The sequence below is a fragment of the Triticum urartu genome, chromosome 5, assembly GCF_003073215.2.
Source record: "Triticum urartu cultivar G1812 chromosome 5, Tu2.1, whole genome shotgun sequence".
Taxonomy (NCBI): domain Eukaryota; kingdom Viridiplantae; phylum Streptophyta; class Magnoliopsida; order Poales; family Poaceae; genus Triticum; species Triticum urartu.
The window spans coordinates 338,729,767-338,752,764 of record NC_053026.1 but is presented as its reverse complement, the minus strand read 5'-3'; the positions used below and the strand labels follow the sequence as shown (position 1 = coordinate 338,752,764).

At 46.6% G+C, this 22,998-nt stretch overlaps 1 protein-coding gene across 1 annotated transcript; it reads right to left on the bottom strand.

The window, feature by feature from the left end:
• Positions 1–2,976: 2,976 nt before the first annotated feature.
• Positions 2,977–21,947, bottom strand: LOC125508908 (DNA-binding protein SMUBP-2-like). Its single transcript, XM_048673713.1, has 7 exons — positions 21,259–21,947; positions 20,092–21,107; positions 19,527–19,810; positions 17,728–18,771; positions 10,803–10,971; positions 3,778–3,935; positions 2,977–3,610 (listed from the first exon to the last, which is right to left on the bottom strand). Exons 1-7 carry the CDS (start codon positions 21,282–21,284, stop codon positions 3,362–3,364), a joined length of 2,946 nt encoding a protein of 981 aa, XP_048529670.1. The 5' UTR covers positions 21,285–21,947; the 3' UTR covers positions 2,977–3,361.
• Between the last annotated feature and the right edge of the window lie 1,051 nt (positions 21,948–22,998).

The window sequence follows — 22,998 nt, the reverse complement described above, 5'->3', positions numbered from 1 at the left end:
AAGGGTGGTAGTTAGTTGGCGGCGGTCGGTGGTGGCGGGCTGTTGGCACATCCCCGGGAGAAATCCTTACTCCGGTCTCCACCGGAGCCGGCGACGGCGGCGCCCGCGGGTGCCGCGATCTTTCTTGGAAGCGTCGTCGTGGAGGTGCGCTCCTCCTCCCCACGGCTTTGGCTCTGGAGGGAAACCTTAGATCCGCTGGATCGGGCGATGGAGGCGTCTTCGCGTCTTTCTCCTCCTTGGGGGTATCGTCTTGGAGCAGGCTACGACCGGGAGACTGGTGGATGACGGCATCTTCGCCGTGGAGGGCAGCATCTTCGCTGCGCGGTTTGCTGAGGCGGGGCGCTGGTTTCTGTTTGGCAACGATGATGGCGTCGAGTGAAGCTTGGGTCGCGGCGTGGTCTTCGGTAGTCGGTTCTTCCCGGCGTGTCCGAGGTGCTCTCCCGTGGTTGCTGGTTGCTTTGAAGTCGGAGCTGCGTTGGAACGAGTCCAGGTGGTGACAGATGAGAGGCACTCAGTGGTCGTTTGCGGGGGGCACGGTCGGCGCAAGTCCTGCATTTTTTTCTTGCGTTGCTCGTCGTCAAAGTTAAAGTTGTCGGTTGCTTGCGTGTGTGGCCATCTGTTGGCATGTGCGGTCGTGGCTTTTGTGCTATATTGATGGCCAAGTTGGCCGGTGGTGCCCATATCATGTAGGCTGTGTTGTACCGGTTTTAGCCCGGTTTTTCGTTAATTAACCGGTCAATTCTCTTCTTAATCAATAAAAATGGCAAGCCTTTTGTCTCGTTTAAAAAAAATAGTCCGATAGGCGTCAGCGCGCGGTGTTGAGCTTGCCTTGCTCAGCTTGTAGTTCGCCTCAGGAAGAACGTGATAGGGGTTGCAACCAGCCATGCCTGCTTTGTCTAGCATCTTAGCGGCGTATGCTACCTGGTCAATGGTGATACCGTGCTTGGACTGATGCACCTCGAACCCGTGGACACCTGTGCATACATTTAGGCTTTTCTGAGAAATATGTTGTTGGCTCAGCTTGAAATAGTCTTTCGTCTCGTTTTATAGATAAAGCACTGATTCATACAACAAGTATCGAAATCTCAATCGAGAAACGACGGCTAGGGCTACAACATAAACATGTCCAAAAAAGCATAAAAAAATCATAAGAAACCACCTAGTGGCGGCCACCAAGCGGCACTAAGATAACGAAAGCCGACGTGCTATAGCCAGGGGCGCATCCAGTATGAGGTCGAGACGGTCGCGATCACGCTGCCTCGACAACGGGTGCCAGTGCTGCAGAAAAGCAAGGAATTTAAAGGAGCCAGATGCCTTCCGCGGGAAGACCTTCTCAATCACCATTTTATTACGAGTCATCCATGCATCCACGCATACCTTCATAGGTCGTAGCCGTTCTATCCGCGGCACATGTCTATTTAGCTCCTCTACGTGCTTTTAGAAAAAATGCATTTAGCTCCTCTACGTGCTTTTAGAAAAAATGCATCGACTGAGCCCGAGAGAATGCTCCAACCTAGCCTGATTTTAAATTAACAAAGTCATTCATTGACAAGGATGACAAAGACACCATAGTATAGAGAATTGAAAGCAAAGCGAAATAAAGATACAAAAAGCTATGAGAAACGACTCAAAGGCAACAACAAACACCGCTGGCATCGACCACGGCGAAGCCAAAACCAACTAACCCAACTAAGGCCGCAGAAAGAGGGCACACACCGGGCATGTATCGTGCCGGTGACTGCAACCAAATGGCCAAGGATGAGCAACACAAGATCTATCTTCGACGCTGCAATGGGCCACTATCTTTTCACCCACACTCGACGGGTGCTGCATCGGCGACAAACGGTGAGGTTCCACTAGAACCCCGACCAAGGAGCCCAAGTTGCCATAGCGGCACAACAACAACAGACCCACAAGCAACGGAGACCGACCACTATCGTTGTCGACAACTGCAAAGACAAGACGTCAGCCAAGAGTCGTTGATCGAAGGCGAAGAACCACATATAAGGCCAAAGAGGGGCAACACAATGTGACGGTCGTGGATTAGAATCGTCGGAGCCAGGGCTCCCACTAGGCAGTGTACCACCAACATCAGTAAAGGGGACACCGATCCCCTCGGACACGCACGTGGGCAATCCGCACCGGTGGTAGGGACCCTCCACACCAGGAGCCACGCTGGCTGTCACAGAGAAGACCAGGCCACCTCAGTCCTTCACCGAACTCCCAATAGCTCCACCACCGCAAGAGCAATCCCCGGATGATGCCTTCAGGAAGGAACACGAGACCATGTGCCATTGTCGCCCAAGCAGGGAGGGCAAGCTTTCACCTATGCTTGACCGGGGGGGGGGGGAGGATCCACACCAGAGCCTCAAGGAAGGAGAACGGGGCCGGAAGGCGTCACCTTTAGAGTGTCCGCCACATTGGCCAAGGGTTTCCCCCGGAATCATGCCCAACCACCAGATCCGCTGTCAGCGCCTCGGGGACGACAACCAGAGCCACCAGGGACCAGAGCCGACACGAATCGGGAGATAAGCTGCCTGATCCCCGCCGCCATCTTTAGAGGTGTCGCGCTTCTGCGCCGGTGAGTACCTCTAGTGGTGGCGAAGGGAGAGAGAAGGAGGCGACTCAGGGGTTGCAGCAGTGGTTACCCATAGATGCAACGAGTGTCCACAGCCTCCTCAGCGCTGCTCCACCGTAATGTACGGCTGTGAGCTCCTGCTATACTTTTAGTGCCTGTTCAGAACCTCTCCCGTCACGAAACTCCGCTCCGCGCGTGGAGCTCGGTTTGAGCCACTCTCCGCAGTTGTGCTGCCGCTCCCTCCGCTCTGAGAGCTGCATTGTGGAGCGGAGAGGATCCGAACAGGGCCTTAACATAGGGCCAGTTAAGATTGTGGGAGATTTTGGAGGGGCAGGTTCTAGAAGCTGGGGAGGGGGCAGATTCTGGGTTGAAATAGCTCTTAATCCTGAGATTTCAAGTTAGTGTACATCTTTGTAATCGAATATTCCAGTGTGCAACACTCGATAATATTCAACCATCGTCAGGTAAGCAGTACGTATATTACAACCCAGGCCAGTTAAGTTCAAAAAAACAAACCCCAGGCCAGTTAATTGTTTCTGCTGCTAAACGCAAAAACTGCATGATAAACAACTTGGTCTGGCCACACAGTTCATTCAGGACAGCCAATCGCCAAAAGTACCAGCCTCAGAACCGTAGTAAATGATGGACCTCCCAGTTTTACCACTCAAGAACTGCGGTGACATATGCATGGAGCCATGGAGTAACAGAACACTGAAGCATTGCCGATTTGCGGAGAAACAGAATACTGAAGCATTGCCGATTTGCTGGCAAGTGAGCGGAGCACTAATTGATGGAAGGCAAAGCAGGTGGGCTGAAGCCAAGGCCATAATCACCACCGTAGGAACCAGGTTCAACATGCCTTACTTGGCCATGCTGACGGATATGGTGAAGGAGCCTGGCCAGGAACTCATTGTTGCAAATCGTAGAACTATCGCACACAAGTGCGACATGCCTCCGTGCCCTGGTAATGGCTACGTTCATGCGCCTGTTGTCGCCAAGGAACCCTACCGCTCCCAAGGAGTTTGACCGAACCTAGCAGGATTGAGAAACAAACGTCATTTCATTTCTGCCTTTGATATACTGTCGGGTCCAGATAAGAGGAAAAGGAGTGTCCTGTTACTTTATCTACGTATGATTTATGCAGTTCAAGGACACCTCAACGAATTAGAAAGAGAACAGCACAAAACTGTTGTTCTTACCATTGATATGACCACCGCATCTGCCTCCCTCCCCTGGAAGCTATCTATGGTTGACACCTCAACACCCAAAGCCTCTGGATATTCTTCTAGTCTATCTCTTAAAAGTTGTACCTGAGCAATGTAAGGCGACTGAACAGCAATGGAAGTTGGAGAGACCCCTGCAAAGATTGGTTTCGGCAGTTATGTAGAGCAAGACTCAGGCGTAGTTAAGATCAAATGGTTCGGTGGATAAGACAAGTGCTAACAGATTGCCCCAGTGCAAATGCAGAATCAAGAAAGGAAGGCCTTATCTAAGGCTAAGTTATGTGCACTTTGCAGTGAATGATGATTTAAAATATACTAATATGCACTACTAGAAGACAAATACCAAGGATGTAAGTTAGTGTGTTTGCATTATTACGGTTATATTGAAACAAAATTGGCAAGACTGGAGTGGATTTTTTTCTTAGATAATATTGTTAATGGTTAACATCGTTTATTTCCTCTGATTCCCTGAAAATTATCGTTTTGGACATAGGTGGAAATTATCTGTCAAAGTTGTGTTTCAGAGTATTTGAATGTCCAAAAGGACAACATATAGAGAACTGGAGGGAGCAGTACCTTTTATTAGGCAAGAATAATTAATTAGTCTCTCTCACATCTAAATCTCACAATCCCTGTCACCTGTCAGGCCTTCATGCATTGTTTATCCGCATTATGAACTAATGTTTATAACATTTGGAATCCAAGCTACAACACCATGGCTTCTACTTCTGCTGCACTGGTTTAAATGACAGAGTGGAGTGGGAGACCACAACAACAACAACAAAGCCTTTAGTCCCAAACAAATTGGGTAGGCTAAAGATAAAAACCATAAGATCTCGCGACTAACTCATGGTTCTGGCACATGGATAGCAAGCTTCCACGCAGCCCTATCCATGGCTAGTTCTTTGGTGATACTCCAGTCCTTCAGATCTCTCTTTACGGACTCCTCCCATATCAAGTTCGGTCTACCCCGACCTCTCTTGACATTATCAGCACACTTTAGCCGTCCGCTATGCACTGGAGCTTCTGAAGGCCTGTGTTGAATATGCCCAAACCATCTCAGACGATGTTGGACAAGCTTCTCTTCAATCGGTGCTACCCCAAATCTATCTCGTATATCATCATTCCGGACTCGGTCCTTCCTTGTGTGGCCACACATCCATCTCAACATGCACATCTCCGCCACACCTAACTGTTGAACATATCGCCTTTTAGTCGGCCAACACTCAGCGCCATATAGCATTGCGGGTCGAATCACCGTCCAATAGAACTTGCCTTTTAGCTTTTGTTGCACTCTCTTGTCACAGAGAATGCCGTAAGCTTGGCACCACTTCAACCATCCGGCTTTGGTTCGATGATTCACATCTTCATCGATATCCCCATCCTTCTATAACATTGACCCCAAATATCGAAAGGTATCCTTCTGAGGCACCACCTGCCCATCAAGGCTAACCTCCTCCTCCTCCTCGTGCCTAGTAGTACTGAAACCGCACCTCATGTACTCGGTTTTAGTTATACTAAGTCCAAAACCTTTCGATTCCAAGGTTTGTCTCCATAGTTCTAACTTCCTATTGACCCTTGTCTGACTGTCATTGACTAGCACCACACTATCCGCAAAGAGCATACACCATGGGATATCTCCTTGTATATCCCTTGTGGCCATCCATCCCAAAGGAAAAAGACAAGGGCCTGGTGTAGTCTTATTTTAATCGGGAAGTCATCAGTGTCGCCATCACTTGTTCTAGCACTTGTCACAACATTATCGTACATGTCCTTGATGAGGGTAATGTACTTTGCTAGTACTCTATGTTTCTCCAAGGCCCACCACATGACATTCCACGGTATCTTATCATAGGCCTTCTCCAAGTCAATGAACACCATATGCAGGTCCTTTTGCTCCCTGTATCTCTCCATAAGTCGTCGAACCAAGAAAATGGCTTCCATGGTCAACCTCCCAAGCATGAAACCAAACTGATTTTTGGTCATGCTTGTCATTCTTATTAAGCGACGCTCAATGACTCTCTCCCATAGCTTCATTGTATGGTTCATCAGCTTCATTGCACGGTAATTAGTACAACTCTGAACACCCCCCCCCTTCTTCTTGAAGATTGGTACTAATATACTCCGTCTCAATTGCGGTTGCCCGAAAAATGAGGTTGAAAAGCTTGGTTAGCCATACTGTCGCTATGCCCCCGAGGCCTCCCCACACCTCAATGGGGATACAATCAGGGCCCGTTCCTTGCCTCCTCTTGTCCTTTTTAAAGCCTCCTTGATCTCATCTCCTGGATTTGCTGCACAAAACGTCTGTTGCTATCATCAAAGGAGTCGTCCAATTCAATGGTAGAGCTCTCATTCTCCCCATTGAACAACTTGTCGAAGTACTCCCATCATCTATGCTTAATCTCCTCGTCCTTCACCACGAGCTGGTCTGCTTTGTCTTCCTCTCTTGGATCTTGGTCATCTTATAGATGTCCCTTTCGCCTTTCTTCGTGTCTAACCGTTGGTAGAGGTCCTCATACGCCCGACCCCTTGCTTCACTCACAGCTCGCTTTGCGGCCTTCTTTGCCATCCTGTAGTTCTCTATGTTGTCTACACTCCTATCTAGGTATAGGCGTCTGAAACAGTCTTTCTTCTCCTTAATAGCCTTCTGGACAGCATCATTCCACCACCAGGTACCTTTAACTTCACTTCTACTTCCCCTAGACACTCCAAATTTCTCTTAGGCCACCTTACGAATGCAAGTCACCATCTTCATCCACTAAAATCATGGTTCCTAAGTACACCATTAGATTAACTGAAGGGATTACATGACAAAGGAGGTATGGTAAGCTACTCCGATGAAGATTAACTTTAGCCAAAATATCAATTTACCCCGGGCATGCAAATCAACTTAAGGGATTCTGTTGGTTCAGGATAAAACCAATAAACTAAATACCAATAAAGTGTATGTATTTGTTCGGGTTCGGGGCCCATAGACACAAGGGTCCTTCACTTAAAGTCCATAATTAGAGGACACAAACTACTCAACATGAACATGCATTATCTAGTAACCAGTGAATGTGCAATGTTTGCTTTCTTAAGCGTGCAAAAAGCATTATTGAAGTTAGAGAAGCAGCAAAGTGAGATCAATCTCATGGTAAGAGCCTTAGATTCATATTGGAAGCTATCTCTGCCATGCCAGCTTCTAAACCACATTGGATGATTGGAGAATATTGTAGTGTTAGCACTAGAGGAAGGGCAACGAGACAGCGAGAGTGGTCATGATGTGATTGTTATGGTTGTGCCTCCACCACCAACAACACCTTGCTCACCACCGATGACAAAGGTTGTGATCTTGCACAATTGTTAAGCATCTTTGTGACCAAGAACTGTTCTATCCGAGGTGTGGCTTCAGATAAGTGCCTCTGGTTAAGCTGGGGTGTTGTTATGTTTGCTCCATCCGTGTGGCACCACGTGACGGAGAGGCATTTGCTACTTCCAGAATGGCAGTTTGCGATGGCAGAGGAGCTTGCTGCTCTTGAGCATACCGGCATGTGGGATCTTGTTTCTCTTCCTCCCGGTGTTCGTCCCATCAGTTGTAAGTGGGTCTACAAGGTTAAGACTGGCTCCGATGGTTCTCTTGAGCGTTACAAAGCTCGTCTTGTGGCTCGTGGCTTTCAACAGGAGCATGGCAGTTATGAGACTTTAGCTCCTGTGGCCCATATGACCACTATTCGCACACTTGTCGTGACCTCTGGTCTCCACTGGTCAGTGTCTCAGCTTGATGTTAAGAGCCTTTCTTAATGGTGAGTTGCGTGAGAAGGTTTACATGCAGCCCCCACTTGAGTATTTGGTTCCTGATGGCATGGTATGACGTCTTCATTGCTCTCTCTATGGCCTTAAGCAAGGCCCCCCACGCCTGGTTTGAGTGTTTTACCTTTGTGGTGATTGCCGCTGGTTTTTCAGCGAGTGCTCATGATACAGCGATGTTTGTCCACCATTATACTCGTGGTCGGACTCTTCTTGTATACATTGATGACATGATTATCACTGGCGACGACCCCGAGTATATAGGCTTTGTGAAGGCTCGTCTTGGTGAGCAGTTTCTTATGTTTGATCTTGGCCCTCTTCGCTACTTTCTTGGGATCGAGGTCTCTTCTACCTCTAATGGCTTTTCTATTTCCCAGGAAAAGTATATCCAGGATCTTCTTGCTCGTGCTGCTCTTACTAATGCGCACTATTGAGACTCCCATGGAGCTCAATGTTCACCTCCGTGATACTGATGATGGCCCCTTGTTTGATCCGACGTGTTATCATCATCTTGTTGGGAATCTTGTCTATCTAGCTGTCACTTGTCCGGATATCTGTTATCCGGTCCATATTTTGAGTCAGTTTGTCTCTGCTCCCACTTCGTTTCACTATAGCCACCTCCTTTGTGTTCTCCGATATCTTCGGGGCACGACCTCTCACTACATGTTCTTTCCTCGCTCTGGTTCCTTATAGCTTCAAGCCTATTCGGATGCTATATGGGCTATAGATCCCTCGGATCCCCGTTCACTTCCTTCTTATTGTGTTTTTCTTGATGGTTCTCTCATTGCATGGAAGACGAAGAAGCAGACTGCAGTTTCCCGTTCGAGTGCATAGGCTGAGTTGTGAGCTATGGCTCTTTTGACGACAGAGGTGACTTGGTTACGGTGGTTACTTCAGGACTTTCGTATTTATGTCACTACACCTACTCTACTATTGTCTGACAGCACAGGTGCTATTAGCATTGTGCGCGGCCTTGTGAAGCCTGACCTCCAAGCATATTGGTGTTGATGCTTTGTATGTGGGCGCTGGTGTGCAGGATCAGGTTATTGCTCTTCAGTATGTGCCTTCCGAGTTACAGTTGGCGGATTTCTTTACGAAGACCCAGACTAGAGCGCAACATGTCTTCTATCTCTCAAAACTTAGTGTTGTTTATCCACCATGTGTTTGAGGGGGGGGGTGTTAAGAGTTAATTGTAGCATGTATATTTTCCTTGTTGTATGAGGGGTTTCCTGCATATTTACCATTTGTACATGTATATATATTGGCCATTGGCCCTCGGGGAATACAAGTTGCATATTTCCTAACAACCCCACCCCCCCCCCCACACACACACCAGCCTCAACAACGTCAAGTCACGCTAATGGCTGCCCATGGTCGTCAACTACCTCTCGAGTTCTAATGCCCTCCAATCGTGGGGCAATTAGCTGCCACAAAAGCATGAGGATGAGCTGCCGCAAAGGAGAGAGGTATTCATCTGGAAAATTACTGTTCAAGTGCCATTCGGATGCCCTGAATAGTAACCACAGTAGTGTAACTCATGGGTTTTAGATGGTTGTATTCCATTGCATTGTTGTACTTATAATTAGCTGAGATGAGATAAGATAAGATACTGTTAGACGAAGGAATTATTTGGATGTTGAGACATTATTTGGCTAACATTCTATTAGTTTTTTGTTAGATACTCTTCTTAGAGGCTTATTAAGTTTCATGCACCAACCAGTAGAGCCATAAGTCTGAACTGACTAAGAGGTTGGACATCCACATATACTTCAACACCCCGTGTCATGTGTGGTTCAATAAGGCCTAGACGTGAACAGAAAGAGGGCAAGCAATTTTTATTTAAACTGTGGAAGCAATAGATAGGCTCTTGGCCCAGTGGCAAGAGCGTGATGGTGTCCCTACACAGAACCCAGTTCAAATCTTGTGGGTGGATATCATCTTGATTATTTCGCGGATTGAATTCAGTGTCCCACAACTTTCTTAATCGAAATACAATCGGGCTCCTCCACCGTTGGTCTTGTTTATTTTTCTTAAATAGGGAAAGCATTACTGAAGTAACTTTCTTCATCAGAGGGTGTGTTGAAGTAACTTCCTTCATCAATTCATATTTTTTATTCTACTGGTTGGTGCATGAAACTTAATATGGTATCAGAGCCAAGAGGTCTTGGGTTCAAGTCTCACGCGTGGCTCTATAAGGCCTAAACATGAGCAAAAACAGGTCAGCAAAAAATCTATTTAAATTGTGAAAGCCGAAACTTCAACCCAAGGCCACTTGGCTCTGATACCATATACGGATTGGGGAATCCACATATACTTCAACACATTAAGTTTCATGCACCAACCGTTAGAAATAAAAGTCCAAATTGACGGACAAGGTTGGGCAATCTACATATAATTCAACACCCCCTTTCATGTGTGGCTTGATAAGGCCTAAATGTGGACAGAAAGAGGGGAAGCAATTCTTTTATTTAAATGGCAAAAGCTGAGACTTGAACACAAAACTTCTTTCCTCTTTTCTTTTTGTCCAGAAAGTTGTAGGGGAGGCCCTGATAGTAAATTTATATCAAATAAGAAACATATGTACAAGGAGAAACGAATGTGCAAAGAGAGAGCAAAAGTGTACAACAAGAGGGAGGCGCAGAGGGAGAAGGAAAGGTCCTAAACTAGAGAGCCGAGCCAGCTACCGAAGACCTCGGCCTTGATTTTGACATCATATTAAGTTTCATGCACATGTTTGAATTGATGGAGAAGGTTGAACAACCCATATATACTTCAACCATGCCTCTCACGTGTGGCTGGCTTGATAAGGCATAAACGTAAACAGAAAGAGGGCAAGCAATTTTTTATTTAAATCGGGAAAGCCAAGAATTGACCCAAGACCTCTTGGCTCTGACACCATATTAAGTTTCATGCACCAACCCGTAGAACACTAAGGGTGGTGAAGGGCGGGCAATTCAATGGGGCTAACTACTATATAAACAGAGGATCATACCCTTCAAAATTAAGTCTATGGTCTTATCTTTCTCCTAAGAACACTAAAGTGACAAAGGCCAATTATATTCCTCACCCAAGAGCAGCCAAAAATATTAAGGATTTCATATTGGCTGTAAATATGGGGTCATAACATCTTAAGAACAAATACAATGGCAAGTAATATACAAACATGTAAATATAGCAGCAGTACATATTAAAGAAGATATACTGAAACGTACCACACAGTACAAGATTGACGACATGTTGTGCAACTATATCTGCCTCGCCGCTGTTATAAAATGAGCCTGTTCCAGCCAGGTCTAAATGCTCCTCGCAGTCAATATTTAGGCTTCCATATGGCATTCGGGTGTCAAGTAAAAGCAAGGCACACCGAGTTATCCAAGTTTCCTGAAAGAAAGAAAATGATAATTTCCCACCACTTACAAGGTAATCATTTTGGTTCAAGAGTTTAAGCGACTATTGAAATATGAAGCAAATAATAACTGCAATAGTATCTAGTTCACCAATAATTCCAAATGAATCTCATAATAGAAACTAGGGAGGGCTTTTAGGTTTGGTCTTTTCGGTCTATAGCTCTGGCATTCTCGGAGATTTTGGAGAGAAAAGACTAAGACCCTTGCTTTCTTAGTAATGGATACATGATATCTCCTATTATAATGAAAACTTGACGTCTGATAAATAAGCTATATCGCTGATGAAACACATGTAATATGTCTAAGGAAACAAACCCAATTAACAAGAAAACTAACTAATCTTATCTATAGTGTGCCTGACTGAACAATATTGTGTGCTACAGTACTCATAGTCATACTCGTTGCAGTGGTATCACATAACTACTTACTACAGTTCCTCTAAACAGCAATACAGCATTACATTCCTCTCTAACAAGCATCTTGTCCTTGAGCTAAAGGACTAGCAAGGACAGGAGTTCTTTGTGGCACCACGAGAACAGGAGGCTCGATGCCAGCACCTTAACTTGGGAGTCTTCTGAGAGATCAGCAAGACTCCAGCAATAGTCGTCTACGAAGATGAACAACGGTTACTATCCAGGCAATGTGGATGCTGGTGGTGGTGGAATAGTCTGGGTAGTGAGCATATTGTTGGACAGGAGTTAGGATGTCTGAAGTCTTCTCAGCAGAGAGAACCATGATGTTTGGCTTTCACAGAAAATGGTGTCAGGATGAGGATAAAAATCATGTAGACGATAAGCGAAAGAGCATGTATAGAGACACTTTCGAGTTTTAGATGAAAATGATAGGAAAAAACTGGGACGTGAGAACTTTCAGGAGAGAAAAGATTAGTTCATATTTTCGCTTCACTGGTAATGGGTGCTTGCTATCCTTCTGCAAGGATCTGGTTTTGACCCCCGATAAAAAATATCTTATCTCAGAATTTTTCCTCTGATACGTGTGACGTATCTGTACAGAAATTATATAAAAAAACTGGCTAATGAAGAAACTAATTATTCTTATTTGTACTTCCCAACTAGTACTGAGCAAGTTGGTGAACAGTATGTGGGTGATATTGTAACACATGCACAGTACCATCATCAGCTGCCATAATATATAGCTCACCCAGCAGTTTCAAACTGTTAGGTTGATCTCCTCTGCATAGGCCCAATGGCCTATCGGGCCCTTGATTACGCGCCCTGATCAGGGGCGCCCAACCTCCTATGGTTGACAGGCCCCCGTCGCGCTGCCTACCGATCTAGGGTGCCGCAGTAGCGACGGGAAGCACCGCCACCGCTGCTGCACACTCACCGACGCCACACGCAAAACAAGGTTCGTCTCGCAGCCGCGAACCCCACCAATATTCCCTACCGATCTAGCGTGCCGCAGTAGCGACGGGAAGCACCGCCACCGCCGCTGCACACTCACCGACGCCACAACTCCACCATGGCCACCTCGACGGGTTCATCGAGTCAAGGAGAAGGTATACTACCGATCTAATCTAGCCTACCCGATCCGAAGGTTCCATCAATGGTTTCAGAGCCTGCTAGGCTTAGATGGTTTTCGGTAGAAAAGAAAAACAGAGAAAGAAAGATCCCCTCCCGAGAGAAACAATAACCCTAACAGCCTGTTTGGTAGTTTAAAGGAAACGGAATGGGAGTTTTCAAGAGGGAGTTTGTTGGGTGATTAGGCTTGGGAAGTGGACTGTTAGTCCCAGTCCCACGTTTGGCTACTGTTGGGAATTACTTGTGGGAATTTAACAGAAAAAATAATTCCTCTCTTTAGTTCACGAGTCAAAGTAATAGAAGATGCCGAGGACACGTTTGTTTATGTACAAAACTGAACCAGCCCTTGTTTGGCGCAACAAACAAACTGTTTTTTCTTTGCCAATTCCCATTCCCTGGCTGAATTACCAGCCCTCCCCTGGGAAGAGATTAGCGGGAGTTCGCCCCCTCAACTCCCCATCCCTTTTCTTTCTCAATTCCCATACCCTCCAACCATACAAGTGATTTTTAGTCTCCCACCCTCTCAATTCCCATTCCCTACTCCAACTTCCCCCGAACCAAACAGGCTGTAAAGAGAAAAAAAGAGGGGAGAAGGGAAAAGCAACAGCTCGCTGGCAAAGAGCGCCGCCGCAAGGCCGCGCCGTTCCTCTCGATCCGGATGGGCATCGGCAAGTCGAGCCGTTCGGAAGAAGAACACAGGCAGTGGGGGGCACTACGCCTTCGCCACCGCCGAAAGGACGGGTCCCACTTACCGGACGGCCACGCGGTCGCCGGCAAAGGGCGCCGCCGTTGAACCGCTTGACGGCGGTGCACCCACCTACGGGTGCACGCACGCGCCGGCAAGGGGGACAAGGCCGGGCGCCGCCGCATCGGAAAGCCGTTGTCGGGCGCACAGGGGAGCAGAGGAGGGCTCAGCTCGCCTCTCTCTCTGCCACGGGTGGGGAGGAAAGGAGGGGGAGGGCAAGAGAAGCTGGCGCAGCACGGTAGCATTCGCCGCCGGCGGCCGGGCATTGCCCTTGCGGGAGAAAAACGAAGCAGGGCAGAGAAAGGGGAAATGGACTAGGGTTTCCCCGAGCGGCGCGGTGGTTTTGTTCGACCGGAACGAGCGGGTGATCGTCCGATCAAAACCAACGGCCACGATCAGTAACCTAACGTGGCATGGGCCTTCTGGGTCGAAAGTGGAAGGAGAGGCCGGCAGCGGCGGCGCACGCACATGCGCTGGGCCGAGACCGGGCTGAGCTGTCATTTTCTTTTTTATTTGTTTTTCTGTCCAGTTTTTTGGCCAATTTTCACACAATGTTTTTTCTATTCAAAATTGTCCAACGAAAATTTTGTTTTAGAAAATAGAAAAGTAAAAGAAATGCTTCTGAAAAGTAAAAAGTTCATGAATTTTTTATTCATGTTTTTTTCCGCTGCAAATAATTAAAAGTGCTCTTTTAAAAAGTAAATAGAACTAAAGTGAAATTAAATTTTAAAAAGCATGTTTAAAGTGATTATGATTCTGTTATTTTATGACCAACGTTGTTAATAACATGATCATGATTTGTTATTGTTATAAAAGGTGCATTTATTTCTACTTTTGCCCAACGGTGATATATATTTAATTGCATAAACAGTTGTATGTTTAATTTTGACCAACGTTAGATTAAAGCATGCAATTGTTGTCATGATCTCACTTCATTGTGGTTTCAGGAGGGTACCACTTGATGAGTTGCCTCAAGGATGTTCCAACCCTCAGAGGTGATAACTACACTGAATGGAGAAAGAAAGTTGACTTGGCTTTTGTCTGTGCTGAGGTGGACTGGGTTGTGGACACTCCACAGCCGGTCAAACCAACAGAGCCAGTCAGACGTGCAAAAGATGATGATGCTGCTTGGGAGAAAAAGAAAAGGGATCATGCTCTAGTGGAGATGTCATATTCCCTCGAAAACCAAAAGTGTCTAACGCCAATAAAAAGTGCATGGCTTTCATAAAGAACACAATTGAGAACGCTATTGTGGGCTCAATTGCAGAGTATACTTCCGTAGGGGAGTTTCTTGAAAAGATGAAGAGCCAGTTCACTGGTTCTTCAAAGATATATTCTACCCAGTTGCTAAAGCAGCTGGTGACAGAAAAGCACACAGGCGGTGGACATGGCATAAGAGAGCACATCCTCAGGATGAGCAACATGGCAGCTAAGCTTAAACCCATGGATGAGGATTTGGAGCTCAAGCCTGCACTCCTTGTTCACCTGGTCATGGCTTCACTGCCAAAAGAGTTTGACACTGTTGTTGTCAACTACAACATGTCGCCTGGAAAATGGGACATTGAAAAGACTAGTCTTTTGGCAGTGAAGCCATGACCAGGTGAACAAGGAGTGCAGGCTTGAGCTCCAAATCCTCATCCATGGGTTTAAGCTTAGCTGCCATGTTGCTCATCCTGAGGATGCGCTCTCTTATGCCATGTCCACCGCCCGTGTGCTCTTCTGTCACCAGCTGCTTTAGCAACTAGGTAGAATATATCTTTGAAGAACCAGTGAACTGGCTCTTTATCTTTTCAAGAAACTCCCCTACGGAAGTACACTCTGCAATTGAGCCCACAATGGCGTTCTCAATTGTGTTCTTTATGAAAGCCATGTACTTTTTATTGGCGTTGAGACACTTTTGGTTTTCGAGGGAATATGACATCTCCACTGGAGCATGATCCCTTTTCTTTTTCTCCCAAGCAGCATCATCATCTTTTGCACGTCTGACTGGCTCTGTTGGTTTGACCGGCTGTTGAGTGTCCACAACCCAGTCCACCTCAGCACAGACAAAAGCCAAGTCAACTTTCTTTCTCCATTCAGTGTAGTTATCACCTCTAAGGGTTGGAACATCTTTGAGGCAACTCATCAAGTGGTACCCTCCTGAAACCACAATGAAGTGAGATCATGACAACAGTTGCATGCTTTAATCCAACGTTGGTCAAAATTAAACATACAACTGTTTATGCAATTAAATCTATATCACCGTTGGGCAAAAGTAGAAATAAACACACCTTTTATAACAATAACAAATCATGATCATGTTATTAACAACGTTGGTCATAAAATAACAGAATCATAATCACTTTAAACATGCTTTTTAAAATTTAATTTCACTTCAGTTCTATTTACTTTTTAAAAGAGCACTTTTATTTAGTTGTAGCGGAAAAAATATGAATAAAAAATTCATGAATTTTTTACTTTTCAAAAGCATTTCTTTTACTTTTCTATTTTCTAAAACAAAATCTCCGTTGGGTAATTTTGAATAGAAAAAAAACTGTGTGAAAATTGCCCAAAAATGGACAGAAAAACAAATAAAAAAGAAAACGGCAGCTCAGCCGGCCTCGGCCCTACGCCCGCAGCTGCGACCTCGGCCCAGCGCCGGTGCGCGCGCCATCGTTGTCGGCCTCTCCTTCCACTTTCAGCCCAAAAGGCCTACGGCGCGTTAGGTTACTAATCATGGCCGTTGGTTTTGATTGGACGATCACCCGCGCGTTCCGGTCGAACAAAACCCACCCCACCGTGCCGCTCGGGGAGACCCTAGTCCATTTCCCCTTTCTCTGCCCCGCTTCGTTTCTCTCCCGCAAGGGCAACGCCCTGCCACCGGCGAGGCTCCGTCCGGCCGCCAGCGATGGCGGCTAATGCCACCGCGCCGCGCCAGCTTCTCTTGCCCTCCCCCTCCTTTCCTCACCACCCGTGGCAGAGAGAGGCGAGCTGAGCCCTCCTCTGCTCCCCTGTGCGCCCGACGGCGGCTTTCCGATGCGGCGGCGCCCCCCTTGTCCCCCTTGTCGGCGCTTGCGTGCACCCGTAGGTGGGCGCACCGCCGTCAAGCGGTTCAATGGCGGCGCCCTACCGGCGACCGCGTGGCCGTCCGATAAGTGGGACCCATCCTTTCGGCGGTGGCAAAGGCGTAGTGCCCCCCACTGCCCGTGTTCTTCTTCCGAACGGTTCGGCTTGCCGATGCCCATCCGGATCGAGAGGAACGGCGCGGCCTTGTGGTGGCGCTCTTTGCCGGCGAGCTGTTGCTTTTCCTTCTCCCCTCTTTTTTTTGTTTAGGGTTATTGTTTCTCTCGGGAGGGGATCTTTCTTTCTCTGTTTTTCTTTTCTACCAAAAACCATCTAAGCCTAGCAGGCTCTGAAACCATTGATGGAACCTTCGGATCGGGTAGGCTAGATTAGATCGGTTATACCTTCTCTTTGACTCGATGAACCCATCGAGGTGGCCATGGTGGAGCTGTGGCGGCGGTGAGTGTGCAGCGGCGATGGCGGTGCTTCCCGTTGCTACTGCGGCACCCTAGATCGGTAGGGAATATTGTTGGGGTTGGCGGCTGCGAGACGAACCTTGTTCTGCGTGCCCCGGCCCCCCACCTCTTTATATTGCGCAGCGCGACGGGGGCCCGTCAACCATAGGAGGTTGGGCGCCCCCGATCAGGGCGCGTAATCAAGGGCCCGATAGGCCGTTGGGCCTATGTAGAGGAGATCAACCTAACACAAACTACTTTGCACCTCGTTAGACTAAACACTCTTTGCAGTACCATCTACCAACCCATAGACATAGGAACCATATAGCTTCCTCTTCATGAACTTATATTAGCACGATTTAGACAATCTAAATGGTGTAATAAACAGAAAGAAGTCCTAGTGCTAGAAACACAATGGGTGCTACTGTGCTGCTAATGCACAATAGCACTCCTACAGAGTTCTGAAAATTCTGTAGCACTAGTGCTACAAGCACACTGGGTGCTACCGTGCTACCAATGGTAGCACCTTAAAAAATTATAAACTTTTCCTGAAACACTTATGTGTGTCGACAAGATATATGGTTACAATCCCACAAAATTTCAAATCCAAATTCAAACTACACATGCTTAACTGGAAGTAGTTTGCACCAGTCCCCCTTATATGTATAGAGGTGAACATGAAGAATTGCAGCCAACACACATTTCCAGCATATTTTGTACAAGTGAAGGTATGATGAATTCTCCGCCGTGCAGTTCACACGTGCCGTCAGGAGATACAAAATAAACGGAAATTTGGTACATAACATGACTACAAAATTTCTCAGGGTGCCAAATTGCGGCATGGCACATAGTGGGGTAGAACATCTAGAAGCATAGTGATCCATAGCTTTGGTATGTGTAAGAATATTGGTTATAGTTTTGTAGCAAGAGGAACAGGGCATCTATACCTGGATAGATGGATAATCAACAAGAAGGCGAGAAGCAACGGATGATGAAGATTTGAGCAACCCAAAATACATCTCGTTCGATGCCCAATTGGCTATTGACTCGTGCATTCTGTATTGCATTGTTAACTTTGTAGTCAGTAGTTCATCGTGCAATGATGAAGCCCTCTCCAATAAAGACATCCCTAGGCCACCTTGCATAGCCTCCCTTGATAATATTACAGGTGCAAGTTGGTGTTGATCACCAGCAAGAATGCATCTCTTTCCCCGTAGTATAGGGATCCAGCATGAGGGTTCAATTGCTTGTCCAGCTTCATCTATAATGACGAGGTCAAAAAAACCAATTTCCTTGATAAGCGGATCAGCTGCCCCTATATTAGTTGATAGGACAACATCAGCATTTGAAAGTACCTCCTTGATTATTTCATTCTCCTTCTTTCTGAAGTTCTTCCCAAGTTTTTTCAGTAGTTGCCGTATTCCTGCAGCTAAAGAATCGTCCTGTATACACTGCTTTAGGTCCTTTCTTAAGTTAGATTTTTTCCTCTGAAACTCTTGTGTGAACTTTGCAAGCCTCCTCTTCACAAGCTCTCCCAAGGACCTTGATGAAACGGACGGGGATATCCTAGCAGGATTTCCAACTCGGACAATGTTAAGCCCAGTACCTGACAATTTCTCCACCATGTTATCAACTGCTGCATTGCTTGGAGCTGTTACAAGAACACGCTCACCCTGTCGGACAGCACAGTCGATGAGATAACTAAGCAAACCAGTCTTGCCTGTACCAGGTGGCCCTTGGATAACTAGGACAGGCCTTTTCTTGTTCAACCCTAGTGCAATAGCCTGTGACTGCGAGGCATCGAAGTCATACTTATACTTCCCCAGTAAACCATTGTCCTGTATTGCTGATGCACCCCAATCAGTCAGGTTACTCTGCTCCAGCATCGTCATGTCTTCCTTGTCCCCAAACAGAGTGGCTACTACCCCAATACAAGCATTTGTTTTCTGCAAACCTTTCCTCTGCAGAAGTATCAGTGCTTCACAATTCCGCTGCCAAATCATAAGCATAGATGAATGAGCTAAAATTCCGGTTTTCAAGATCCTAGATGGAACAGAAGTGTTTGATGGCACAGGAAAAAAAAGGAATTGTACCAAGTGGTTTGAGTGGATGGAAAATTTCCTCCAAAATAAAGTGCAAACCAATCCTTACGAAATGTTCCTAAGGATTCCAATCCTATGAATTTAAACAGCATATGTAGGCAAAATTCCTAAGGATACAAAACCTCCAAAAATCCTATGAAATTCCTTTGAATCACAATAGTGATGCTGAAACAGCAACATAGTTTTACAGGGTTAAAATATAGAAATTAAAAGGACTTACATTGCCATCACATATACCCTTCCTACAAGGATTGACGTATAAGTTTTGCATACCAAAGAATAAAGTTTATGCCAATAAGGATTCATTTCCACTTATGCATTTTTATACTCCATGTTATGTTCAATATCATGAAATTTTATTTCAAAAGGGAAATCTTGTGCTAATAATAAAGTATCAAACGGATGGGGTGATGTGTGCCAGTTTACTGTTAAGTAAAAAATAGGTTGATACTTAGATTGATACTTCTCTGTGAAGGCACGAACATGGCAAACGTCCGAACATGTCTTCGAGGGATATCATCAAAGTATAAGTGACTCAGAGCTGCGTTAAGAAATTGCATGTGTATGATGTGCCACCAACATGAGGAAATGTAAATTATCTTGAAAACAGAATACTATCCGGTGCATGAGCAAAACTGCATTACCTCGTATGTAAGTCCATCAGCCAATGCTTGTATCCTGTCGATCCGCACACTTTTTCCAGAAAACTTGGAGAAGGTAGGATCACCAGGGCGGGATTTCAAAGAAACAGTAATACTACAGCCATCCTCACCAAGATTATGTATAAAGCCTTGCACGCAAGAAGTGCCAACCTCGCCCTGGCTATTGCATGTCCTCACACAAACCATGTCCCCAGGGGAAAGTGTTGATGGAGGCAGTTTATGGGTACCTTCCACTCTAAACAGAACCAAACGTAGGCCTCCCAAGCCTGCACGCAATAAGATATTTAGTTCGATGAGCAGGCCTTATCAATTGTTCATTTTTCACATCATGTAGCAACTTCAAGTATCAGAAACTTCAAGCTAGAAGAATATACATTATTTATCTTTACCTGCATGCTTAAATACATAAGGACCATCAAAAGCATATCTTAATACAGTCTTAACCAATTAGGGGAACACTCGTTGAGACAAACATCGTGCCCCTAATGATGCATAATTGAAATTACTAACCCAACTAAGAACATAAAAAAGACATAAGCACACTAACCAGTTGAGGTACTGATAACATTCAAATTGCAAACAGTGTCACACTGCTCTTGTTCTGCCTGACCATGACTCACCAAATACTCGACTGGCTTGAGTGGCTGCTTTGCTGCACTATCCATTGTTGGGGTGGCATTCAACTCTTCCTGGGTGAATTCCAGCTCTGCATCGCGCTCGATGTTTAGAAGGTCTGACATTTTCTTGACAAAGTCTTCAATTTTGGTCTGCATCAGCCTTGTCTTGTCGAGGCTTATGCCAAGGAGATTGTGCATCGCAGGAGCTTTAGGTTTGCGGGCACCTTGTCGGTGCTGGGCAGACTTTGCTGATTTTTTCAGAAGCATCCAGGATTCTGTGGAGCGCCAATCAGAAATAAGGCCCTGGTTCTGGTGTTTCAACAAGACCTCCCGGAGTTCACGTTGGAAGTGGTCAAAGAGGGTGGGGTAGTGGGTGGAGGCTTTCAGGCAGAGAGCTTCATGTCCCTTGGGCATGGGAGTGGCAGCGAGGTAAGGCTGTGCCAGAATCATAAACTCCAGGGTGCCTTCAGATGACCCCCCATCCAATGAGAATGCTGCTCCATCATTCTGCACTTCCGTGGAAGCAAATGTGGAGGCCATTGAGCACATGCCCAGCTTTAGCCATTGCATCACACACCGGCCCAGCTCCTTCCGCCCAAGGGGGTCACCACTTTCATAGGCCTCAGCTATTCTGATGGACACTTCTTCTGCAGATGGTACACGTTCCTTTTCTTCTTTTGCTGTCTCCTTGCTCTTTCTCCTGCTTCTCCTCCTTCCCTTGTTTCTGTTTCCATTACTGCTGGTGCCATTAGGAGTTGTTGAATGAGAATCATCTGGTAATAGTACTTGTTCTGTAGGGCTTGCAGATGGGACCAATCGGAGATGACCTTGATGTAAAGAAGAGATAGGAGCAGAACTAGTGCTGGACAGGAAAGATGGCGATGAAAGTAGCTTCAGTTCACTCCTCCTTAGGTGTAGCACGGTAGCAGAAGAAGAAAATAAGAACCTAAAAGACAGAATATGAAGAGACATGCTCAGCCCAGGAAAACCAGCAATGGAGGCAACACGAAAGAAGAAAAGAAATCACTGCCAGCAGAAGAACTGATTATGCAGATATTAACAAGCAATATGCGAGGTCAGGACTGCAGGTTGCTCACTGATATTTAGCCTGCTTCATGGCCATGCTAGTGACCTGCGAGTTGTGGTGAAGCCAGTGCTACGTGACCTTCAAGGCTTGAAGCCATACATATATCAGACTATTACTCCAGATTTTAACCACTTCCGTGTCTATTCGCCCTGCTATGTTGCACATCTCTGATGTACACTTTGTTTCCAGCTACTCCTCAAATGCACATATTACTCCCATGGCCTCTGAAGCTCCAAAAAGTTCAGTTCTGATCCACCAACTTCCCCACTTTTCTTTTTTCAATTATCCACTCTACCCAATTGGAAAAACTAGCACCACATGTTAGAAGACCACATATATCCTTCTATACCTGCTGAATTTATAAATCACTTAGCATTCGATTTTTTCAGATACAAACTTGTCTTTCTGAATCTGAACAGGTAACAAGTTCCTGCTACAGCCCTCTCACCATGGCATCAAGCAAAGTCTGCAGAATCTCAATACCGGACAGGGGCAGCTTCATTTCCATGTCAAGTTTGTTCTTAGCTGCCTCTGCAGCTTGCTGGCCCATCCCCACCATGCAAAGAACCAGGACAGGACTCTGATATTTGAATGAAAATATTAGCAAACAGAGGTATATGTACAAGTAAAGCCAAGACTTCACTGATATTCTGTGAATTTGGTGCCTTAGCTTGGCTTGTGTACTTGTGGAGATGATGATGCTACGTTGCCTTCTGGCCCAACACATATATATCTGCTGATGGTTAACACGTCTGATTCTTTTCCATCCTGTAGGCACCACCGGGCAGATTGCATAATTTTGCTTGTGTGGCTCTGACCCTCTCTACTTGTCCCTCTCTTTAGTGGTACCCTTTTTCTCATCCACTCTTCAAACCGGCCAGCCTGGACCAGTCCGTTTGACAAGAGCACCAGATAGCAGGTTTGGGATCCCAAGTTGGTGTACAGCCATCAGCTCCAGGAAAGCTAGCCGATGCCACTTCAGCTTTCTAGGAACTACCAAGCCAAGCCAAACCATGGCAGGGTCAGGAAGACAGTCCAGTGTCTGCCTGATCCACCCCAGCCTTCCTGAGCAGTGCGGCGGTTGTGGGCAACGAAGCTCCGGCCTTGAAAGGTCTGACATGCGGGGTGGTTGCACGGCCTGCGCATTTCGTCGAGCAGGTGGAGCGCGAAGTCGGAGAAGGCATGGGTGCATACGTTCACCGCAGGCGCACACATCAGGGTCGCCGCAGACGCGTGCCGCTTGCGGGAGAGGTGCATGGATCCCCCTTGAGGGCCGGGAAGCAGTAGAGGTGTTGGCCGCACTGAGCCGCGACGGCGCGGCAGTCGAGCAGGTGGTGCGCGTGCATGTCACGCATTGTGCTGCCGCGGGATACGGCGGTGGCGGCGACGCCAAAATGTCGGCGAGGCACGGATGTGGTCAGGCGGTCGGCGTGTCGCCGATACCTTGTTCCGATAGGGTGGGCGTGCGCGTGCCTGCGGAGCTTAACGATGCCGGAGTGCTTCAGTTGGTCTCTTTTTTTTTTTGGGGTGGTGCTTCAGGGCAAAAATAACAAATTTGACCTATGAACGAAATCAAATCACAGAATGAACTACCCGTGAAGTTATTTCACGCGGCTAACCTTTTTGTGTGACGCCCGACACGAAAGCGCCACACTACACTGTGCAACGCTTCACAGTAGGCGCTATACGTATGGCCAGCGTCGCACCCGTGTGATTCGAAAATTACTAAGTCAGTGTGCAGCGCCTGAGA